The 17,273-nt window shown below is 44.0% G+C and overlaps 1 protein-coding gene across 1 annotated transcript in view; it reads left to right on the top strand.

The window, feature by feature from the left end:
* LOC140719730 (exostosin-1-like) overlaps positions 1-17,273 on the top strand; it is a 331,105-nt gene that overhangs the window by 241,341 nt on the left and 72,491 nt on the right. The window contains exon 2 of the mRNA XM_073034553.1: positions 7,972-8,065. Coding sequence (XP_072890654.1) covers positions 7,972-8,065 — 94 coding nt within the window. The remainder of the gene's footprint in view (positions 1-7,971; positions 8,066-17,273) is intronic.

Below are 17,273 nucleotides of genomic sequence, written 5' to 3' on the forward strand. Positions count from 1 at the left end.
TAGAATCATGTTCTGGCCCCAGCGGTGCGATGGCTGTGGAAAATGCAGGATAATTTAATTTTCTCAGTCCATACCAGACCAAGTAAAGTTAGCTTCATTTGTCAACACTATGAATACAAATGTCAGATTGGAAATTAAGAGTAGCTCTGTTTCCACTTAAACAGTTCACAGCACCCCCCGTGGAACCTTGATCGCAGAGACCATCAGTCATGGAGAGCATCTCCTGCATTCAGAAACTTTTAAAGTTCAGAAGGAAAAATTACTTTCTTTCTAACCCTATGAGTTTCTGAATGCACAAAAGGTACTGAAGGTGTCAACACAACCATGAATGAACTTAACGAGATAGAAGTAGATAAGAGTTTTGAGATTCCCAATTTACTAATTAGAAGAATGATATGCTGCTTGTATATTTCAGAATCAGGTTTATTATTGCTGACATATGCCGTGGAACATTGACTTTCTATTCATCTCCATAGATTCTGCCTGACCTGCTGAGTTCCTCCAGCATTTTATGTTTACCCCTGGATTTCCAGCATTTGAAGACTTTCTTGTGTTTATGTTGTGAAATTTGTTGTTTTGTCAAAACAGTACAAGGCAATATAGAAAATGCACCATAAATTATAAGAAATATATGTATATACTAAAATTAAAAATAAATGATTAAGTTGTGCAAAAAAGGGAGCAAAAATAGTGAGGAAGTGAGCATGGGCTCATTGTCTGTTCAGAAATCTGATGGCGGAGGGGAAGGAGCTGCTCCTAAAACACTGAGTGTATACCTTCAGGCTCCTGTACCTCCTTCCTGATGGTAGCAATGAGAAGAGGGTATGTCTTGGGTGATGGGGGTCCTTAATAATGGATGCAGCCTTTCTGAAGCATTGCTCCTTGAAGCTGTCCTCAGCAGTGGGGAGGCCAGTGCCCATGATGGAACTGGCAGAGTTTACAACCCTCTGTATGTGCTTTGGGTGAAGTTGGGTGAGGAATTTAGAATGATGTTATGTATTCATATATGTTCAGAATATTTGTTCAAATGGTTTTCAGTCTCAGAATTGTGAGGATATTCCATAGCTCTGCTTCACTTCGCAGAACATAACTCCAGTTAGATGTAAGCTAAGGGGGGGGGGGGGGGGGGGGGGGGGGTGTGTGTGTGTGTGTGTGTGTGTGTGTGTGTGTGTGTGTGTGTGTGTGTGTGTGTGTGTGTGTGTGTGTGTGTGTGTGTGTGTGTGTGTGTGTGTGTGTGTGTGTGTGTGTGTGTGTGTGTGTGTACATATAAAAATATATACACATACACACTTATTATAATTTGCAGTTTTTATAATTATGTATTACAATGTACTGCAGCCACAAAACAACAAATTTCACGACATACGCCAGTGATATTAAACCTGATTCTGATTCTGTCAGGGATATATTTCTATAGATAGTATTTTATTTTACTTAGATGATAAGTGATTACGCGGTCTGCCTACCTACAGTATAGCGGGCCAGATTGATGCCTCGGGTAATTAATCTGTTTGGGGGAGCAAACAGAGGGTAGGTTCTTCATTATTGAAATGTTTAGCTGTTTTTTTGCATTTGTGGAACCAGAAATGAGAGGAAGCAATTGTGTTCTAACAATGCCACATTCGATATGCTTCGTTGTGGCTTTGAACAAAAGCCCTGTTCATACATGATAAATCTCCGGTGGCAGGTACAATCCATGAGCCATAATTAGTTAATATCCCTTTTACTGGAATAAGCTCTGTGATCTTGCATCACCAAGTTTGCTTTCATCACTCACAAAGAACACTAAGAATTATAAAAAAGCTTTGTTGTGTTGGTCTTAAAGAGCAGCTTAAAGATACCAGAGGGAGTAATACTCTTTGACTGATTTATTTTGCTACAATTTTTATGCCTTGCAATAAATTGGAGTTAGTATCATTAGACTGAATTATTTGGGGCTGTCAACGAGCTGTTGTGCCATTTGCAGAGGAGATTGGATCTGGAATTTCATCAGGGTCACAGTTAAATTAGCAGCATGGCCTCTCTGCTAGATCCTGTGCATTTGGGTTGATGTAATTTTATCTGGCGGCAGTGAAATAGCAGCGCGGATACTCTGATGAAACAGATGATAACTATATTTGCCTACACAAGCCAGGTACTTCCCCTTTTAGTAATACTTGGGTATAAGTTTTGAATTGATAGTTATTTTGGAATTGGTAAATGATGAGTAGCTTCTAGGGCAGCACAGTAGTCTAGTGTTTAGTATAATGCTTTACAGTGCCAGCGATCCAAGTTCAATTCCCACTGCTGTCTGTAAGGAGTTTGCACGTTCCAAGGATTCACAAGTCACTGTTAGTAAATTGTAGGTGTGCTTTGTTGATGCCAGAAATGTGGCAACTCTTACGGACTGCCCCAGCGCACCCTCGGTCTGTGTTGGTCATCGATGCAAATGACGCATATCACTATATGTTCCATTGTTTCACTGTTCATGTGACAAATAAAGCTAATGGGATTCAAAGATTAGAGGTGCATTTATTATCAAAGAATGTATAAATTATACAACCTTGAGATTTGTCTGCTGACAGGCAGCTTCAAAGCAAGAAACCCGAAAGAGCCCAATTAAAAAAGAATAAAGACCAACCCCAATGTGCAGAGAAAGAGGAAAAAAAAACAAATCATGCAAAAAAACTGAAGTGAGCAACAGCATTGCAAACCAAATTGAAACCTTAGATCCAAATCCCCAGGGCAGCTCGGAGTAGGCCCAAAGCCTCGGTGTTAGTTCATCGTACCAGTGGGGCAAATCACCACGAAGTTGGCAGACAAGAAGCACAGCAGCTGCGGGCAGTCTCACTGCCTCAGCATCGCGGGGAGGGCGAGCGACATCAGCCCGACTCTCGACACCCTGCCTTTCCAGTCTATCTGGGCCGACCTTTAAATTGTCCAGATAGTGGATCAAACCTCACATTAGGACCTGGGGCAAATCGCTCCCAGCTATTCGCTTCAGGCCTAGATTTCACCGTCGAAGGAACCGTTCTCGACCTCTGCAAATCGGCTCGGCGCTTAGAGTGATCCAGCCTCCCTCCTGGGTTAGTTGGACGGGCATCTAAACTCCTCAGCCTCTGCCTTCCCCTCACCAGCACAGTTCCAACTCCATCGGCATTGATTTTGAAACGTACCACCACAGCTCACCTCTCAAATTCACTTCACCTTCCCTCCCCTCTTCATTGATTTCGGTGATAGTTTATGACAACTTACTTCAAAAAAGTGGTATTAGTCATGTTTTTAGTCAAATTTCTTTGCTTTTGAACCACCAGTAAGCTGTCACCTGCCACGGTAGTGCCATCTTAAACCGGAATTTTGTCCGAATCGAAGCTGGTGACAAAGCAGCATATTGGAGGCAGATTGAAAATCTGGCTGAGTGGCATCACAGCAATCCTCTCACTCAATGTCAGGAAGACCAAGGTCTAATTTCTCATTTCAGGAGGAGGAAACCAGAGGTCCATGAGAAAGTTCTCATCAGACTTCGAAATTTGTGAAGATTCAACGTGTCATCTAAAAGTTTGACAAACTTCTAAAGATGTGTAGTGACTGACTGGTTGCACCACAGCCTGGTATGGAATGACCAATGCCCTTGAATGGAAAATCCTAAATAAAGAGGTGGATATGGCTCAGTCCATCGCAGGTAAAGTCCTCCCCATTACTGATCGCATTTAAATGGCGTGCTGTCACGTGAAGGCAGCATACATCATCAGTGACCCCCACCATCTAGGCCATGTTCTCATCTCGCTTTGCCATCAGGAAGGAGATACAGGAGCCTCAGGACTCACACCACCAGGTTTAGGAAGTTATTACCCCTCAACCATCAAAGGGTTTAGCTTCACTCAATTTCACTTGCCCCATCATTGAAATGTTCACACGCCCCATCATTGAAATGTTCACACAACCTATGCACTCACATTTAAGAACTCTATATCTCATTTTCTCGATACTTGTTTCTTATTAATTTATTCATATTATTTCTCTCTTTTTGCGTTTGTACAGTTTCTTTCTTCATAATTGCACTTGCATGCTGGGCCAAATGACAGGTCCTCCAAAATGACATTTAAAGTTGATGACCCTTTCCAACTCTGATCCTTCAACGAGAACCAGCTCATGGACCTCTGGTTTCCTCCTCCTGAAGTCAGTAATCAGCTCCTTGGTCTTGTTGATGTTATGGGGTTGTTTTCTGTGGTATTACTCAGCCAGATTTTCAGTCTCCCTCCTATATGCTGATTCATCATCACCTATGATTCGGCCTACAGCAGTGGTGTTGTCAGCAAGTTTGAATTTGGCATTGGAGCTGTGGTTAGTCACACAGTCATAAGTATAAAAATGAGTAAAGCTGGGGACTAAGCACACAACCTTATGGTTCACCTGTGCTGATGGAGATTGGTGCCAATCTGAACTGACTGGGATCTGCAAGTGAGGAAATCCAGGATCCAGTTGTACAAAGAGGTATTGAGGACAAAGTCTTGAAGCTTACTGATTAGTTTTGAGGGGAGGATAGTATTGAGTGCCGAGCTGTAATCGATGAAGAGTATCCTGATGCATGTATCAGTGCTGTCCAGATGTTCCAGGGTTGAGTGAAGAGCCAATGAGATGAGATCTGCTGTGGATCTGTTGTAACGGTGGGCAGATTGGAGCATTTCCAAGTTGCTCTCAGGCAGGAGTTGATACGTTTCATCACCAACCTCTCAAAACTCTTTATCATTGTAGATGTCAGTGCTAGCAAATGATAGTCATTGAAGCAGGTTACCACATTCTTCTTAGGCACCGGTATAAGTGAGATCTGCTTGAAGCAGGCAGATAGCTCAGACTGCCCGAGTGAGAGGTTAAAAATCTCAGTGAACGGTCCGGCACAGGTCATGGCCAATACCCTGGACGATTTTCATGGGATCGCCCTCACACATTGGCCTCAGAGACTGAAATCAGGTGATCATCGGGCACTGTGAGAGTTCATGATGGTCCCTCCTTGTCTGATGTTCAAAGTGGCGTTGAGCTCATCTGGAAGCGAAACCCTGCTGTCGCCTTTGTCGCTTGATTTTACATTAGTCAAGTCAAGCCACTTTTATTGTCATTTCCACCATAACTGCTGGTACAGTGCATAGGAAAAATGAGACAACGTTTTTCAGGACCATGGTGTTACATGACACAGTACAAAAACTAGACTGAACTACGTAAAAAACACAGAAAAAAACTACAGTAGACTACAAACCTACCCAGGACTGCATAAAGTGCACAAAACAGTGCAGGCATTACAATAAATAATAAACAGGACAATAGGGCAGTGAGGTTCAGGCTTACTCAGGTTCAGGTTCAGTAGAGTCCAGGCTCTGGGTATTGAGGAGTCTGATAGCTTAGGGGAAGAAACTGTTGCACTGTCTGGTCGCGAGAGCCTGAATGCTTCGGTGCCTTTTCCCAGACGGCAGGAGGGAGAAGAGTTTGTATGAGGGGTGCGTGGGGTCCTTCATGATGCTGTTTGCTTTGCGGATGCAGCGTGTAGTGTAAATATCTGTGATGGTGGGAAGAGACCCCGATGATCTTCTCAGCTGACCTCACTATCCGCTGCAGGGTCTTGCGATCCGAGATGGTGCAATTCCCGAACCAGGCAGTGATGCAGCTGCTCAGGATGCTCTCAATACAACCCCTGTAGAATGTGATGAGGATGGGGGGTGGGAGATGGACTCTCCTCAGTCTTCGCAGAAAGTAGAGACGCTGCTGGGCTTTCTTTGCTATGGAGCTGGTGTTGAGGGACCAGGTGAGATTCTCTGCTAGGTGAACATCAAGAAATTTGGTGCTCTTAATGATCTCTACCGAGGAGCCGTCGATGTTCAGCGGGGAGTGGTCGCTCCATGCCCTCCTGAAGTCAACAACCATCTCTTTTGTTTTGTTCACATTCAGAGACAGTTGTTGGCTCTGCATCAGTCCATTAGCCGCTGCACCTCCTCTCTATAAGCTGACTCATCGTTCTTGCTGAGGAGACCCACCACGGTTGTGTCATCGGCGAACCTGATGATGTGGTTCGAGCTGTGTGTTGCAGCACAGTCATGGGTCAGCATTCAAAAGCATTATAAGAGGTGATAGCATTCAAGCCCTGCCATAATTGTCGAGCATCCTTCAATGATTGAAGTTTAGTCTGGAAATGCCACTTTGTCCGTGAGGTGGTTTTCTGGAGATCATACCTGGGCCTCTTGTAACCTTCTTGATCAGCAGACTTGAGTGCCTCTGCTCCTGCCCTCAGCAGATTGTGATCTCATGGTTCATCCAGGGTTTCTGCTTGAGCAAGACTCTGAATGATTTCAGTGGGGACACAATCGTCTTCAACTGTTTTAATAAAGTCCTTTACAACCCTGGTGTATTCATTCAGATCCACAGATGAGACCTTGAATATGGTCTAATCCACCAACTCAAAACAATCCTGTAATTGCTCTTCTGTCTTCAGCAACCACCTCGTTGTTGTCCTAATCTCTTTAGACTTTGCCTGTCTGCAAGTATGAGAAGGACAGCCAAGTGATCAGATTTACCAACATGCGATCTGGGCATGGAACGCTAGGCATTCCTTAGTGAAACAGTGGTTTACTATGTTGGGACCTCTGGTGCTACAGGTTATATGCTGATGGTAATTGGACAAGGATTTCTTCAAGAAGCATGGTTGAAGTCCCCGACTATGATTTGAAATGTGTCAGATTGGACTGTTTCTTAATTTGGAGATGGCATCATGCAATATCACGAGTATTTGATTAATGTCAGCCGCTGGTGGTATATAAACTGCAGTCAGGATTATGGAGGAGGACTCCCTACTTAAACAGAACGGATGGCATTCGATCTTTAGATGTTCAACACGAGTTTGACAATTCCACACCTGGTTCTGCCTCCTGAGCTTCAAGACCCCTTCCCTCACCCTCATCACCTTCACCAGTTCGTAGCACTACCCCAGCCTCCCCTCTTACTCCCACCCAAATGGTCAGCGGGAGAGCCTGAATGGAACTGTCTGACTTTGGCGCCATGGTAACGTAGCGGTTAGCGCGACATTATTACAGCTTGTGCCGCCGGAGTTCGGCGTTCCATTCTGACGTCACCTGTGAGGAATTTGTACAGCATCCCCATGGAATACGCGGGGTTTCTCCGGGTCCTCTGGTTTCCTCCCACTGTCTAAGGACGAACTGGTTAGTAGGTCATTGTAAATTGTCCCGTGGTTAGTTCGGGGTTAAATGGGCAGTGCAGCTTGAAGGGTCAGAAGGACCTTTCTACGCTGTATCTCTAACTCACTGTGGGGTCCATCCGATCAATGAGTTACTTGAACCTTTTATACTGAGGATATATTACAAAACTCAAACCACAACATCATGTATTCATTTAATAACTATGTGGTAAAGCATTTCAAGGCACTTTGCAATAAAACTTGACACTCGATATTATTATGGCTGAAAACGGCTCAACCAAAGAGATAGGTTTTGAGGACCGTCTTTAAAAATGAGAGAAGGGTTCAGGAAGGGACATTAACAAGTGGGTAAGCAGATGGTGAAAATACTGTATGTCATTAAAAAGAAACTGTTGAATTTATGAAGTGTCTGTCTTGTCCTTGAGAATCCCTTCACAGCCATTTTTGAAATATGAAATGTATTCCACCTGAACTGTTAACTCTGCTTCTCTTTCCACAGCTGCACTGCCAACTTTTTCTGGTTTGTTTCACAGCTTTAAGGGTTAAAGGAGTATCAAGGAATGAAAGAGAAGCAGGAATGTTTTAATAGATGATTCCAGATTTCATGGGCTTGGCAGCAGAAATGTAGCCCCCCCAAAGTGGGGGAAAATATAAAATATCAGAAATTGAATGGTGCAGAGTTGTCAGAGAACCAGGGCATTGGCACAAGTTTTTTTTTGTTAAAGTAAGTGTGACCCATGCAACTGAGAGTTAAGAACCTAATTTGGTATGCTTTGGTCTTTAACCCCTAGGTATGACTATCAGGAACTGCTGCACAATTCCACTTTCTGCCTTGTTCCTAGAGGGAGAAGACTGGGTTCTTTCCGATTTCTAGAATCTCTTCAGGTAACACAATGGTGGTGGGGGGAGGGAGCAGGGTGTTTTTTGTGTGTGTGTGTGTGTGTGTGTGTGTGTGTGTGTGTGTGTGTGTGTGTGTGTGTGTGTGTGTGTGTGTGTGTGTGTGTGTGTGTGTGTGTGTGTGTGTGTGTGTGTGTGTGTTTTGTTTTCTCTCTCTCTCTCCCTCTCCCTCTCTCCTTTAGTTCAAGACAGGCCTTGACCCTGCCTTGTGCAGCCGGATCCTGGACTTCCTGTCAGATCACTAGCAGGTTGTAAGAGTGGGCTCCCTCACCTCCACCCCTCTGACCCTTCAATACAGGAGCCCCTCAGGGCTGTGTACTGAGTCCCCTCCTTTACTCCCTGTATACCCATGACTATATCGCCACTCACAGCTCCAATCTGCTAATTAAATTTGCCAATGACACTACATTGATTAGCCTTATCTCAAACAATAACAAGGTGGCCTCCAGGGAAGAAGTCATCTCTCTGACACAGTGGTGTCAAGGAAACAACCTCTCCCTCAATGTTGCAAAAACAAAGGAGCTGGTTGTGGATTACAGGAGGAATGGAGATGGGCTAACCCTTATTGACATCAATGGATCTGGGGTTGAGAGGGTAGACAGCTTCAAGATCCTTGGCATGCACATCACCGAGGAGCTCACATGGTCTGTATACACCAGCTGTGTGGTGAAAAAGGCACAACAGCACCTCTTTCACCTCAGACAGTTGAGGAAGTTTGGTATGGGCACCCAATCCTAAGAACTTTCTACAGGGGCACAATTGAGAGCATTCTGACTGGCTGCATCACTGCCTGGTATGGGAACTGTACCTCCCTCAATCGCAGGACTCTGCAGAGAGTGGTGTGGACAGCCCAATGTATCTGTAGTTGTGAACTTCCCATGATTCAGGACATTTACAAGGACAGGTGTGTAAAAAGGGCCCGTAGGATCACTGGGGACCCAAACCATCCCAACTACAATCTATTCCAGCTGCTACCATCTGGGAAGTGGTACCACAGCATAAAAGCCAGGACCAACAGGCTCCGGGACAGCTTCTTCCACCAGGCCATCAGACTGATGAACTCATGCTGACTTGAGTGCACTCTATATTACATTGACTGTTCTATTTAGTATAAATTATCATAAATTACTATGATTGCACATTGCAGATTTAGATGGAGACGTAACATAAAGATTTTTACTCCTCATGTATGTGAAGGATGTACGAAATAAATTCAATTCAATTATTCTCTAACCCACCGATTCCATTTCATCCTGAAGGATTATTCGACTGCCTCATTCCTTAGTTGCCTTTACTTACTGTTCTGCAGTCAGTTCCTCCTATTTCCCACCCAATGCCCCCTGCCCTAATCCTCCTTTCCCTTCCCGTGGTCCCTACAAAGGATTGTGAGGACCACTGAGAGGATCATCGGGGTCTCTCTTCCCCCATTAGAGATATTTATCAGGAGCGCTACATGCACTGCCTGTGGCAACAAATTCCACAGATTCACCACTGCCTGGCCCTTAGCATTATCAATGATCCCTCCCATTGTTCAATAATCTCTATGACCTCCCCTCACTGTGAGGGGAGGCATGGTAGCATTAGGGCAAGAACTGTTAGTATGGGAAACAGCTTCTTCCCCCCAGGTCATAAGACTATTGAAATCCCTGCTACCTCCCAGGTCTCATCACGAATGAAGCGCTAGTCATTATGCTGTTTACTTTTTAATTTGTATCGTATATGCGCCTTATTGCTTGTTAAATTATTTGTGGTAATATTACGTTATGTGTTATGTGTGTGAGTTTTATGTACTGTGTTGTACACGTGGGTCTGGAGGAACATTTTTCATTTGGTGGGATACATGCGTACGGTAGAATGGCAATAAACTAAACTTGAACTTGATGACCTATTTTCTTGGATCCATTAGGAATTTCCACAAAGTGATCTGCACATTGTCTTGTAATGTCTTCTCAGCCTGCCTGAGTGTGAGTCTTTGTGCTCACCAGACCAACAGCGTAATCACTATGTTGCTGGACTGCCAACTTAGCTTGCTTTTCCCATACATCATAACTCTTCCAGCTTTTGTGATTGGAAGTAGGGACAGGTAGGGCAGGCCGTCCAGCCCTTTGAGCAGAATTATTGCACGTCTATTCCTGTGAATTTCTTAACATAAGAAAATCATCCGTTCCCAGCTCTGCATGCTGCTTTTGCCCCCTCAGCATCCACGTCCTCTTGAAGGGGACCTTACAGATTTCTATAGTCTTTGGAAATCTTAAAGGAACACTTTCTTTTAATTAGACCATAACATATAGGAACAGAATTAGGCCATTTGGCCCATCGAGTCTGCTCAGCCATTCCGTCAAGGTTGATTCAATTTCCCTCTCAGCCCCAATCTCTTGCCTTCTCCATTTATTCCCTGACTAATCAATAATCTATGAAACTATGCCTTAAATATACTTAATGATTCAGACTCCATAACTGCCTGTGGCAACAAATTCCACAGATTCACCACTCTCTGGTAAAGAAATTCCTCCTCTTCTCTGTTCTAAATGGACGTCCCTCTATTCTAAGGCTGATCAGACTGGTTCAGACTATTCTGGTCCTAGTCTCCCCCACCATAGAAACATCTGCTCAGCATGCACTCCGTCAAGGCCTTGCAACATTGATAGGTTTCAATGAGATCTCTCCTCAATCACAGCTACCTGGACTATTCCTCTTCCCACCCTGTCTCTTGCGAAAATGCAATCCCCTTCTCGCAATTCCTCTGTCTCTGCCGCATCTGCTCTCAGGATGAGGCTTTTCATTCCAGGACGAAGGAGATGTCTTCCTTTTTTAAACAATGGGGCTTCCCTTCGTCCACCATCAACTCTGCTCTCAAACACATCTCTCCCATTTCCCACACATCTGCCCTCACCCCATCCGCCCACCACCCCACTTGGGATAGGGTTCCCCTTGTCCTCACCTACCACCCCACCAGCCTCCGGATCCAACATATAATTCTCTGTAACTTACGCCACCTCCAACGGGATCCCACTACCAAGCACATCTTTCCCTCCCCCCCCTTCTGCTTTTCGCAGGGATCTCTCCCTACGCGACTCCCTTGTCCATTCATCCCCTCCATCCCTTCCCACCGATCTCCCTCCTCGCACTTATCCTTGCAAGCGGAACAAGGGCTACACCTGCCCTTACACTTCCTCCCTCACCACCGTTCAGGGCTCCAGACAGTCCTTCCAGGTGAGGCGACACTTCACCTGTGAGTCAGCTGGTGTGGTATACTGCGTCCGGTGCTCCCGGTGTGGCCTTTTATATATTGGTGAGACCCAATGCAGACTGGGAGACCGTTTCGCTGAACACCTACGCTCGGCCTGCCAGAGAAAGCAGTATCTCCCAGTGGCCATACATTTCAGTTCCACGTCCCATTCCCATTCTGATATGTCTATCCATGGCCTCCTCTACTGTCAAGATGAAGCCACACTCAGGTTGGAGGAACAACACCTTATATACCGGCTGGGTAGCCTCCAACCTGAAGGCATGAACATTGACTTCTCTAACTTCCATTAATGCCCCTCCCCTTCTTACCCCAGCCCTGATATATTTAGTTTTTTTTTCTCTCTCTGCCCATCACTCTGCCTGTTCTCAATCTCCCTCTGGTGCTCCCCTCCCCCTTTCTTTCTCCCGAGGCCTCCCGTCCCATGATCCTTTCCCTTCTCCAGCTCTGTATCCCTTTTGCCAATCACCTGTCTGGCTCTCAGCTTCACCCCACCCCCTTCTGTCTTCTCCTATCATTTTGCATTTCCCCCTCCCCCTCCTACTTTCAAATCTCTTACTATCTTTCCTTTCAGTTAGTCCTGACGAAGGGTCTCGGCCCGAAACATCGACAGTGCTTCTTCTTATAGATGCTGCCTGGCCTGCTGCGTTCCACCAGCACTTTGTGGGTGTTGCTTGAATTTCCAGCACCTGCAGATTTCCTCATGTTTGTCTCTCCTCAGTCTTCTGAATTCCAGTGAGCAGAGGCCCAGAGCCATCAAATGCTCCTCCTATGATAAGCCTTTCAATCGCAAATCACTTTCATTTTCAATGTAGATAATAGTTTGCTGCATCAAAGGGAACTCAGTAGCTGGAGTTGAACTTTGTCAAAAGGAAGCTGCCTGCAGTTGGCAGGGATCAATCATACCCACACCAGGAAGTCATTGCAGGAATTTCTCAGGACAGTGTCCTTGGCTCAACCTTTTTTGCTGCTTCCTTCCATGATAAGGTCAGAAGTGGAATACACGCTGGAATTAAGGAGATTGAGAGGGGATCTGATTGCAACATATAAGATTATTAAGGGATTGGACAAGATAGAGGCAGGAAATATGTTCCAGATGCTGGGAGAGTCCAGTACCAGAGGGCATGGTTTGAGAATAAGGGGTAGGTCATTTAGGACAGAGTTAAGGAAAAACTTCTTCTCCCAGAGAGTTGTGGGGGTCTGGAATGCACTGCGTCGGAAGGTAGTGGAGGCCAATTCTCTGGATGCTTTCAAGAAGGAGCTAGATAGGTATCTTATGGATAGGGGAATCAAGGGATATGGGGACAAGGCAGGAACCGGGTATTGATAGTAGATGAGCAGCCATGATCTCAGAATGGCGGTGCAGGCTCGAAGGGCCGAATGGTCTACTTCTGCACCTATTGTCTATTGTCTATAAGTGGGGATTCTTGCTGAAGACTGCATGATGTTCAATTCATGACCCCTTAGCAATTATGGCAGCCCGTGCTTATATGCAGTGAGACCAAGGTATGCACTGAAGTGTCCAAGTGTCCAGTAACATTTGTATCACAGAGTAGCAGGAGAGAATCTACTCAGTTCCTCATGACGTTCAATTACCTTATCATTAGATCATAAGAGATAGGAGAAGACTTAGACCATTCAGCCTGTTCCATCATGGCTGGCCCATGTTCCCTTGCAACCCCGTTCTCCTGCCTTTTCCCGGTAACCTTTCACACCCTGACAAATCAAGAACCTATCAACCTCGGCCTTAAATACACCCGGTGACTTGGCCTCCACAGCTTCCACAGATTCATCACTGAACACACACAAAATGCTAGAGCAACTCAGCAGGCCAGGCAACATCTATGGAAAAAGTAAAGTCGACATTTCAGGCTGAGATGCTCTGGCAGGACAGATTCACCAGTCTCTGGCTAAAGAAATTCCTCCTCCTCTCCGTTCTAAGTGAACATTCTACCTCTGTTCTAAGGCTGTGCCCTCTGCTGCTCGACTCCTCCACCAAAGGAAACATCCCCCTTCACATCCACTCTATCATGGCTTTTCAACATTTAATTGCTTTCAATGAGATACCCCCCTCGTCCTTCTAAATTCCAGCAGTACAGACCCAGAGCCATCAAATGCTCCTCTGTGATAACCTTTTAATTCCTGGAGTCATTCTCCTGAACCTCCTCTGAATCCTCTCCAATGTCAGTACATTCTTTCTTAAATAATGGACCCAAAACTGCTCACAATACTCCAAGTGAGGCCTCACAAGTGCCTTATAAAGCTTCAGCTTACATCCTTGCTTTTGTATTCTAGTCCTCTTGAAATGAATGCTAACATTGCATTTTCCTTCTTCACCACCGACTCAGCCTGCAAGTTAACCATTTAGAAAATAGTCTATACTTTTTTTTTGTTCTTTCCACCAAAGTCCATGACCATACTCTTCCCAACACTTTATTCCATCTGCCACTTCTTTCCCCATTCTCCTAATCTGTCTAAGTCCTTCTGCAGCCTTGCTGCTTATAGACTCTATCATTAATATCTTGGGGGTCTTATTTACCAGAACCTTAACTGGATTTGCTCCATAAATATTGTGGCTTTAAGAGGTTGGAGGCTGAGGATCAATATCAATAAATTCACTCCTGACACCCTTCCACCATTTAATCTGCAAGTACAAGTCAGGATCGTACAACTCTGACCTTTTCCTCTTAATTACGCCTTCAAATTTCTCAGCACCTCTGGAAAATCTCCCCCTTAAGAAGACCCCAAATTCGTGATAAATTAGCAGCCTTACGACATGCCCCTGTGGATAAAATTAAAATGGCATGGGAGCACGATTTAAATACCTCCTTATCTGATGAGACTTGGGACTCGATTCTCAAATCGGTTAATTCAACCTCTCTTTGTGCTCGCCATTGCCTTTTACAGTTTAAGATTGTTCATAGAGCCCATATGTCTAAATCTAAATTATCTCGATTTTACCCTAACATTAGTCCGCTTTGTGATAAATGCAAAAGGGGCGAGGCCTCTCTCATTCATATGTACTGGTTCTGTCCTAGCTTGGAGAAATTTTAGAAAGATGTCTTCATAACGTTATCGTATATTCTGAATCACCACCTAGAACCTAACCCTTTAATTGCTTTGTTCGGTTTCTGGGATGAGACAGATTTACATCTGAGTTTGACTAAGTGTCGAATATTATCTTTTGCTTCTCTCCTGGCTAGACGTTTAATCCTCCTTAGATGGAGAGATGTTGCCCCGCCCACGCATGCTCAATGGCTTAACGATATTATGGCCTGCTTAGACCTCGAAAAAATTCATTATTCAGTTCTTAATTCGGATTTAAAGTTCCATAAGGTCTGGGGACCTTTTATTGAGTACTTTCATAACCTTCCTCATAACTAAGGTTTTTTTTTCGGTCCCTTGCTTTCAGCTCCTTTTCTTCTTTTTTATTTGGTAGTAGGCATTAATATCTTCTGTTGCTAAGTGTATTTACAGTTTTGGGGGTTTGATTGTCCTGATTTATATTCTCTATATTGTGTTGTGGTTGGTCTGGAGTTTTTTTTGTTGCGGGGCTTGGGGAGGATACTAATTTTACATGTCCTCAATTTGGGTGCTTTCTCAATTATCTTTCTTTGTATCATATTATTATTGTATGTTTATTTTTGCACTGTATCAATGTTCTTCATTTTGATCTGGGGTCGTTTTATCTGTAGCTATGTAGAAAATGTATTAAAAAACTAATAAAAAAAAAAGAAGACCCCAGTTTGTTTGCATAACTGAAGTTATGCATTTTTGGCACCATTTTAGTAAATCTTCTAAACAATCTCTTACATCCTAGCCATATTTTTAATACCACCCATCATTGCCTACAGTATTCAGCTGGATCTAAGCAGAGATTTCTAAAGAGTGTAGCTCAACATTATTGCTCTGAAGGGCAAAGCAAACCCATATATGATACTGAAGTGTCTTTAATTTTGTACCTCTTTGCAAATGTCAATGATTCGGATTCAGATTTACCTACATGTACATTGAAACAAACTCCACCATGGAGGGTTGACAGTGAGACTGGCAACCCCATCACGCAAAAGCCCAGAGGTACAGAAAGGCCATCAGAAGCTCCAAAGACCTCATTCCTGGGAGAAGAAGGATTGCCGCACCAAAGACAAATGAAGTGTGTGGTAAAAGTGGAAGTGGCAGGGCTGATCAACGTCCTATTGGGCCAGGACAGAGAACACTGTTGGCTTCCTATTCTCCAGTTGGGTGATGGACTGAAGAAGAAGAAGAAGAAGAAGTGCATCAAAACAGTAAAATGCATCATCTACTTAAACAACCAACACACCCAAGGTTGTGCTGGGGGCAGTCTGCAAGTGTTGCCACACATTCCAACAACAACATAGCATGCTCACAATGTTCAACAGCAGTGGTTTTGAAACTTGCTGCTGGTTCAGCAGCAGATAGAGTTTTCTGGTAAGAAAATGGAAATTGTCAGTGACTAATTTTATTTTTCAGTCAAATTAAAAGAAAGTAACATCAATATTCACAGCACATCCATTACTGAAAGTGGAAATGCGTCTTCTGATATCCTGGCTAACTGTCCTACAACCAACACAACCAAGAAAAAACATTTCATCTGCAGATTAATTCTGGGACCTTAGGATTCACCAACCTGGCCCAGCCCAGTCTACCACAGGTAAAACCATCCCTACCATGTGTACAAAGAGCTCTGCCACAAGAAAGTTCATCATTGGGGTCCACCATCAACAACATGCTCTCTTCTCACTGCCACCATCAGGAAAAAATGTACAAGAGCTTTAGGTCCCACGCCACCAGCTTCAGGAACAGTTAAAATCCTTCAAACATCAGGCTCCCGAACCAATGTGGATTACTTCACTCACCTCAGCACTGAACTGATATGTACAAACAAGGGAAAATCTGCAGATGCTGGAAATCCAAGCAACACACAAAATGCTGGAGGAGCTCAGCAGGCCAGGCAGTATCTAGGGAAAAAAGCAGAGCTGACATTTTGGGCCAAGACCCTTCGGCCGAAAATGTCGACTGTAGCTTTTTCCACAGATGCTGCCTGGCCTGGTGAGTTCCTCCAGCATTTTGTGTGTGTTGCCACAACCTATGGACTCACTTTCAAGAACTCTACAAATCATGTTCTCAGTATTATTTATTTATTTGTTTTTAATTTATTATTTGTTTTTGTTGTATTTGGACAGTTTGTCTTATTTTGCAAATTGATTTGACTCTGTCTGTATTTCTTCCATTCATTCTATTGTATTTCTGTGTTCTATGGTGAATGTCAGTAAGAAAATGAATTCCAGGTAATACAGTATATAGTGACATATGCTTATTAATAAATTTACTTTAAACTTTGAACCTGATTAGAGAATGGCATTCATTTCTGTTGAACATCTGTACATATTTCACTCTCTAGCTCTTGATATCTTAGGTTCCAGACTTCTTGTATGGGTCCCCCACCATTTCCAACCCCCTAATATTCCCTCCTTCATATTCCACAAGGGGAATTAGAGTCCAGTGTTGGCGATCCATGATTCCCCAGTTCCTAGTTCCAGCCTTGGTTCTGGCACTCTCTGAGAATTTTAACCATTCATTTAAGCCTCTCAGAAGACCCAAAACGACTTGCACTTATCTCTCAATTTCACGCCTCAGAAAGTGTTTAACACCTTTTCAAGTGCCTCTGTATTTCTAACACTGTTGCCTGAGATTGAAATTTAAAGATACTAGAAATCTGAAATGAAATGATGCCTGGCATTTCCCTGCTCTCGGGGATGGGTGGCATGACACTCCTGATAAAACTGTCATCTGGTGGTGTCCTGACGTAGTAGGGTTAGAATTGCCAGTGCCTCAGAAATGATTCAAGTTAAGTTCAAGTTTATTGTCATTCAACCATATACGTATATACTGCCAAACAAGACAATGTTCCTCCAGATTAACACAGTA

Source organism: Hemitrygon akajei, chromosome 32 (assembly GCF_048418815.1).
Source record: "Hemitrygon akajei chromosome 32, sHemAka1.3, whole genome shotgun sequence".
NCBI classification, from domain to species: Eukaryota; Metazoa; Chordata; class Chondrichthyes; order Myliobatiformes; family Dasyatidae; genus Hemitrygon; species Hemitrygon akajei.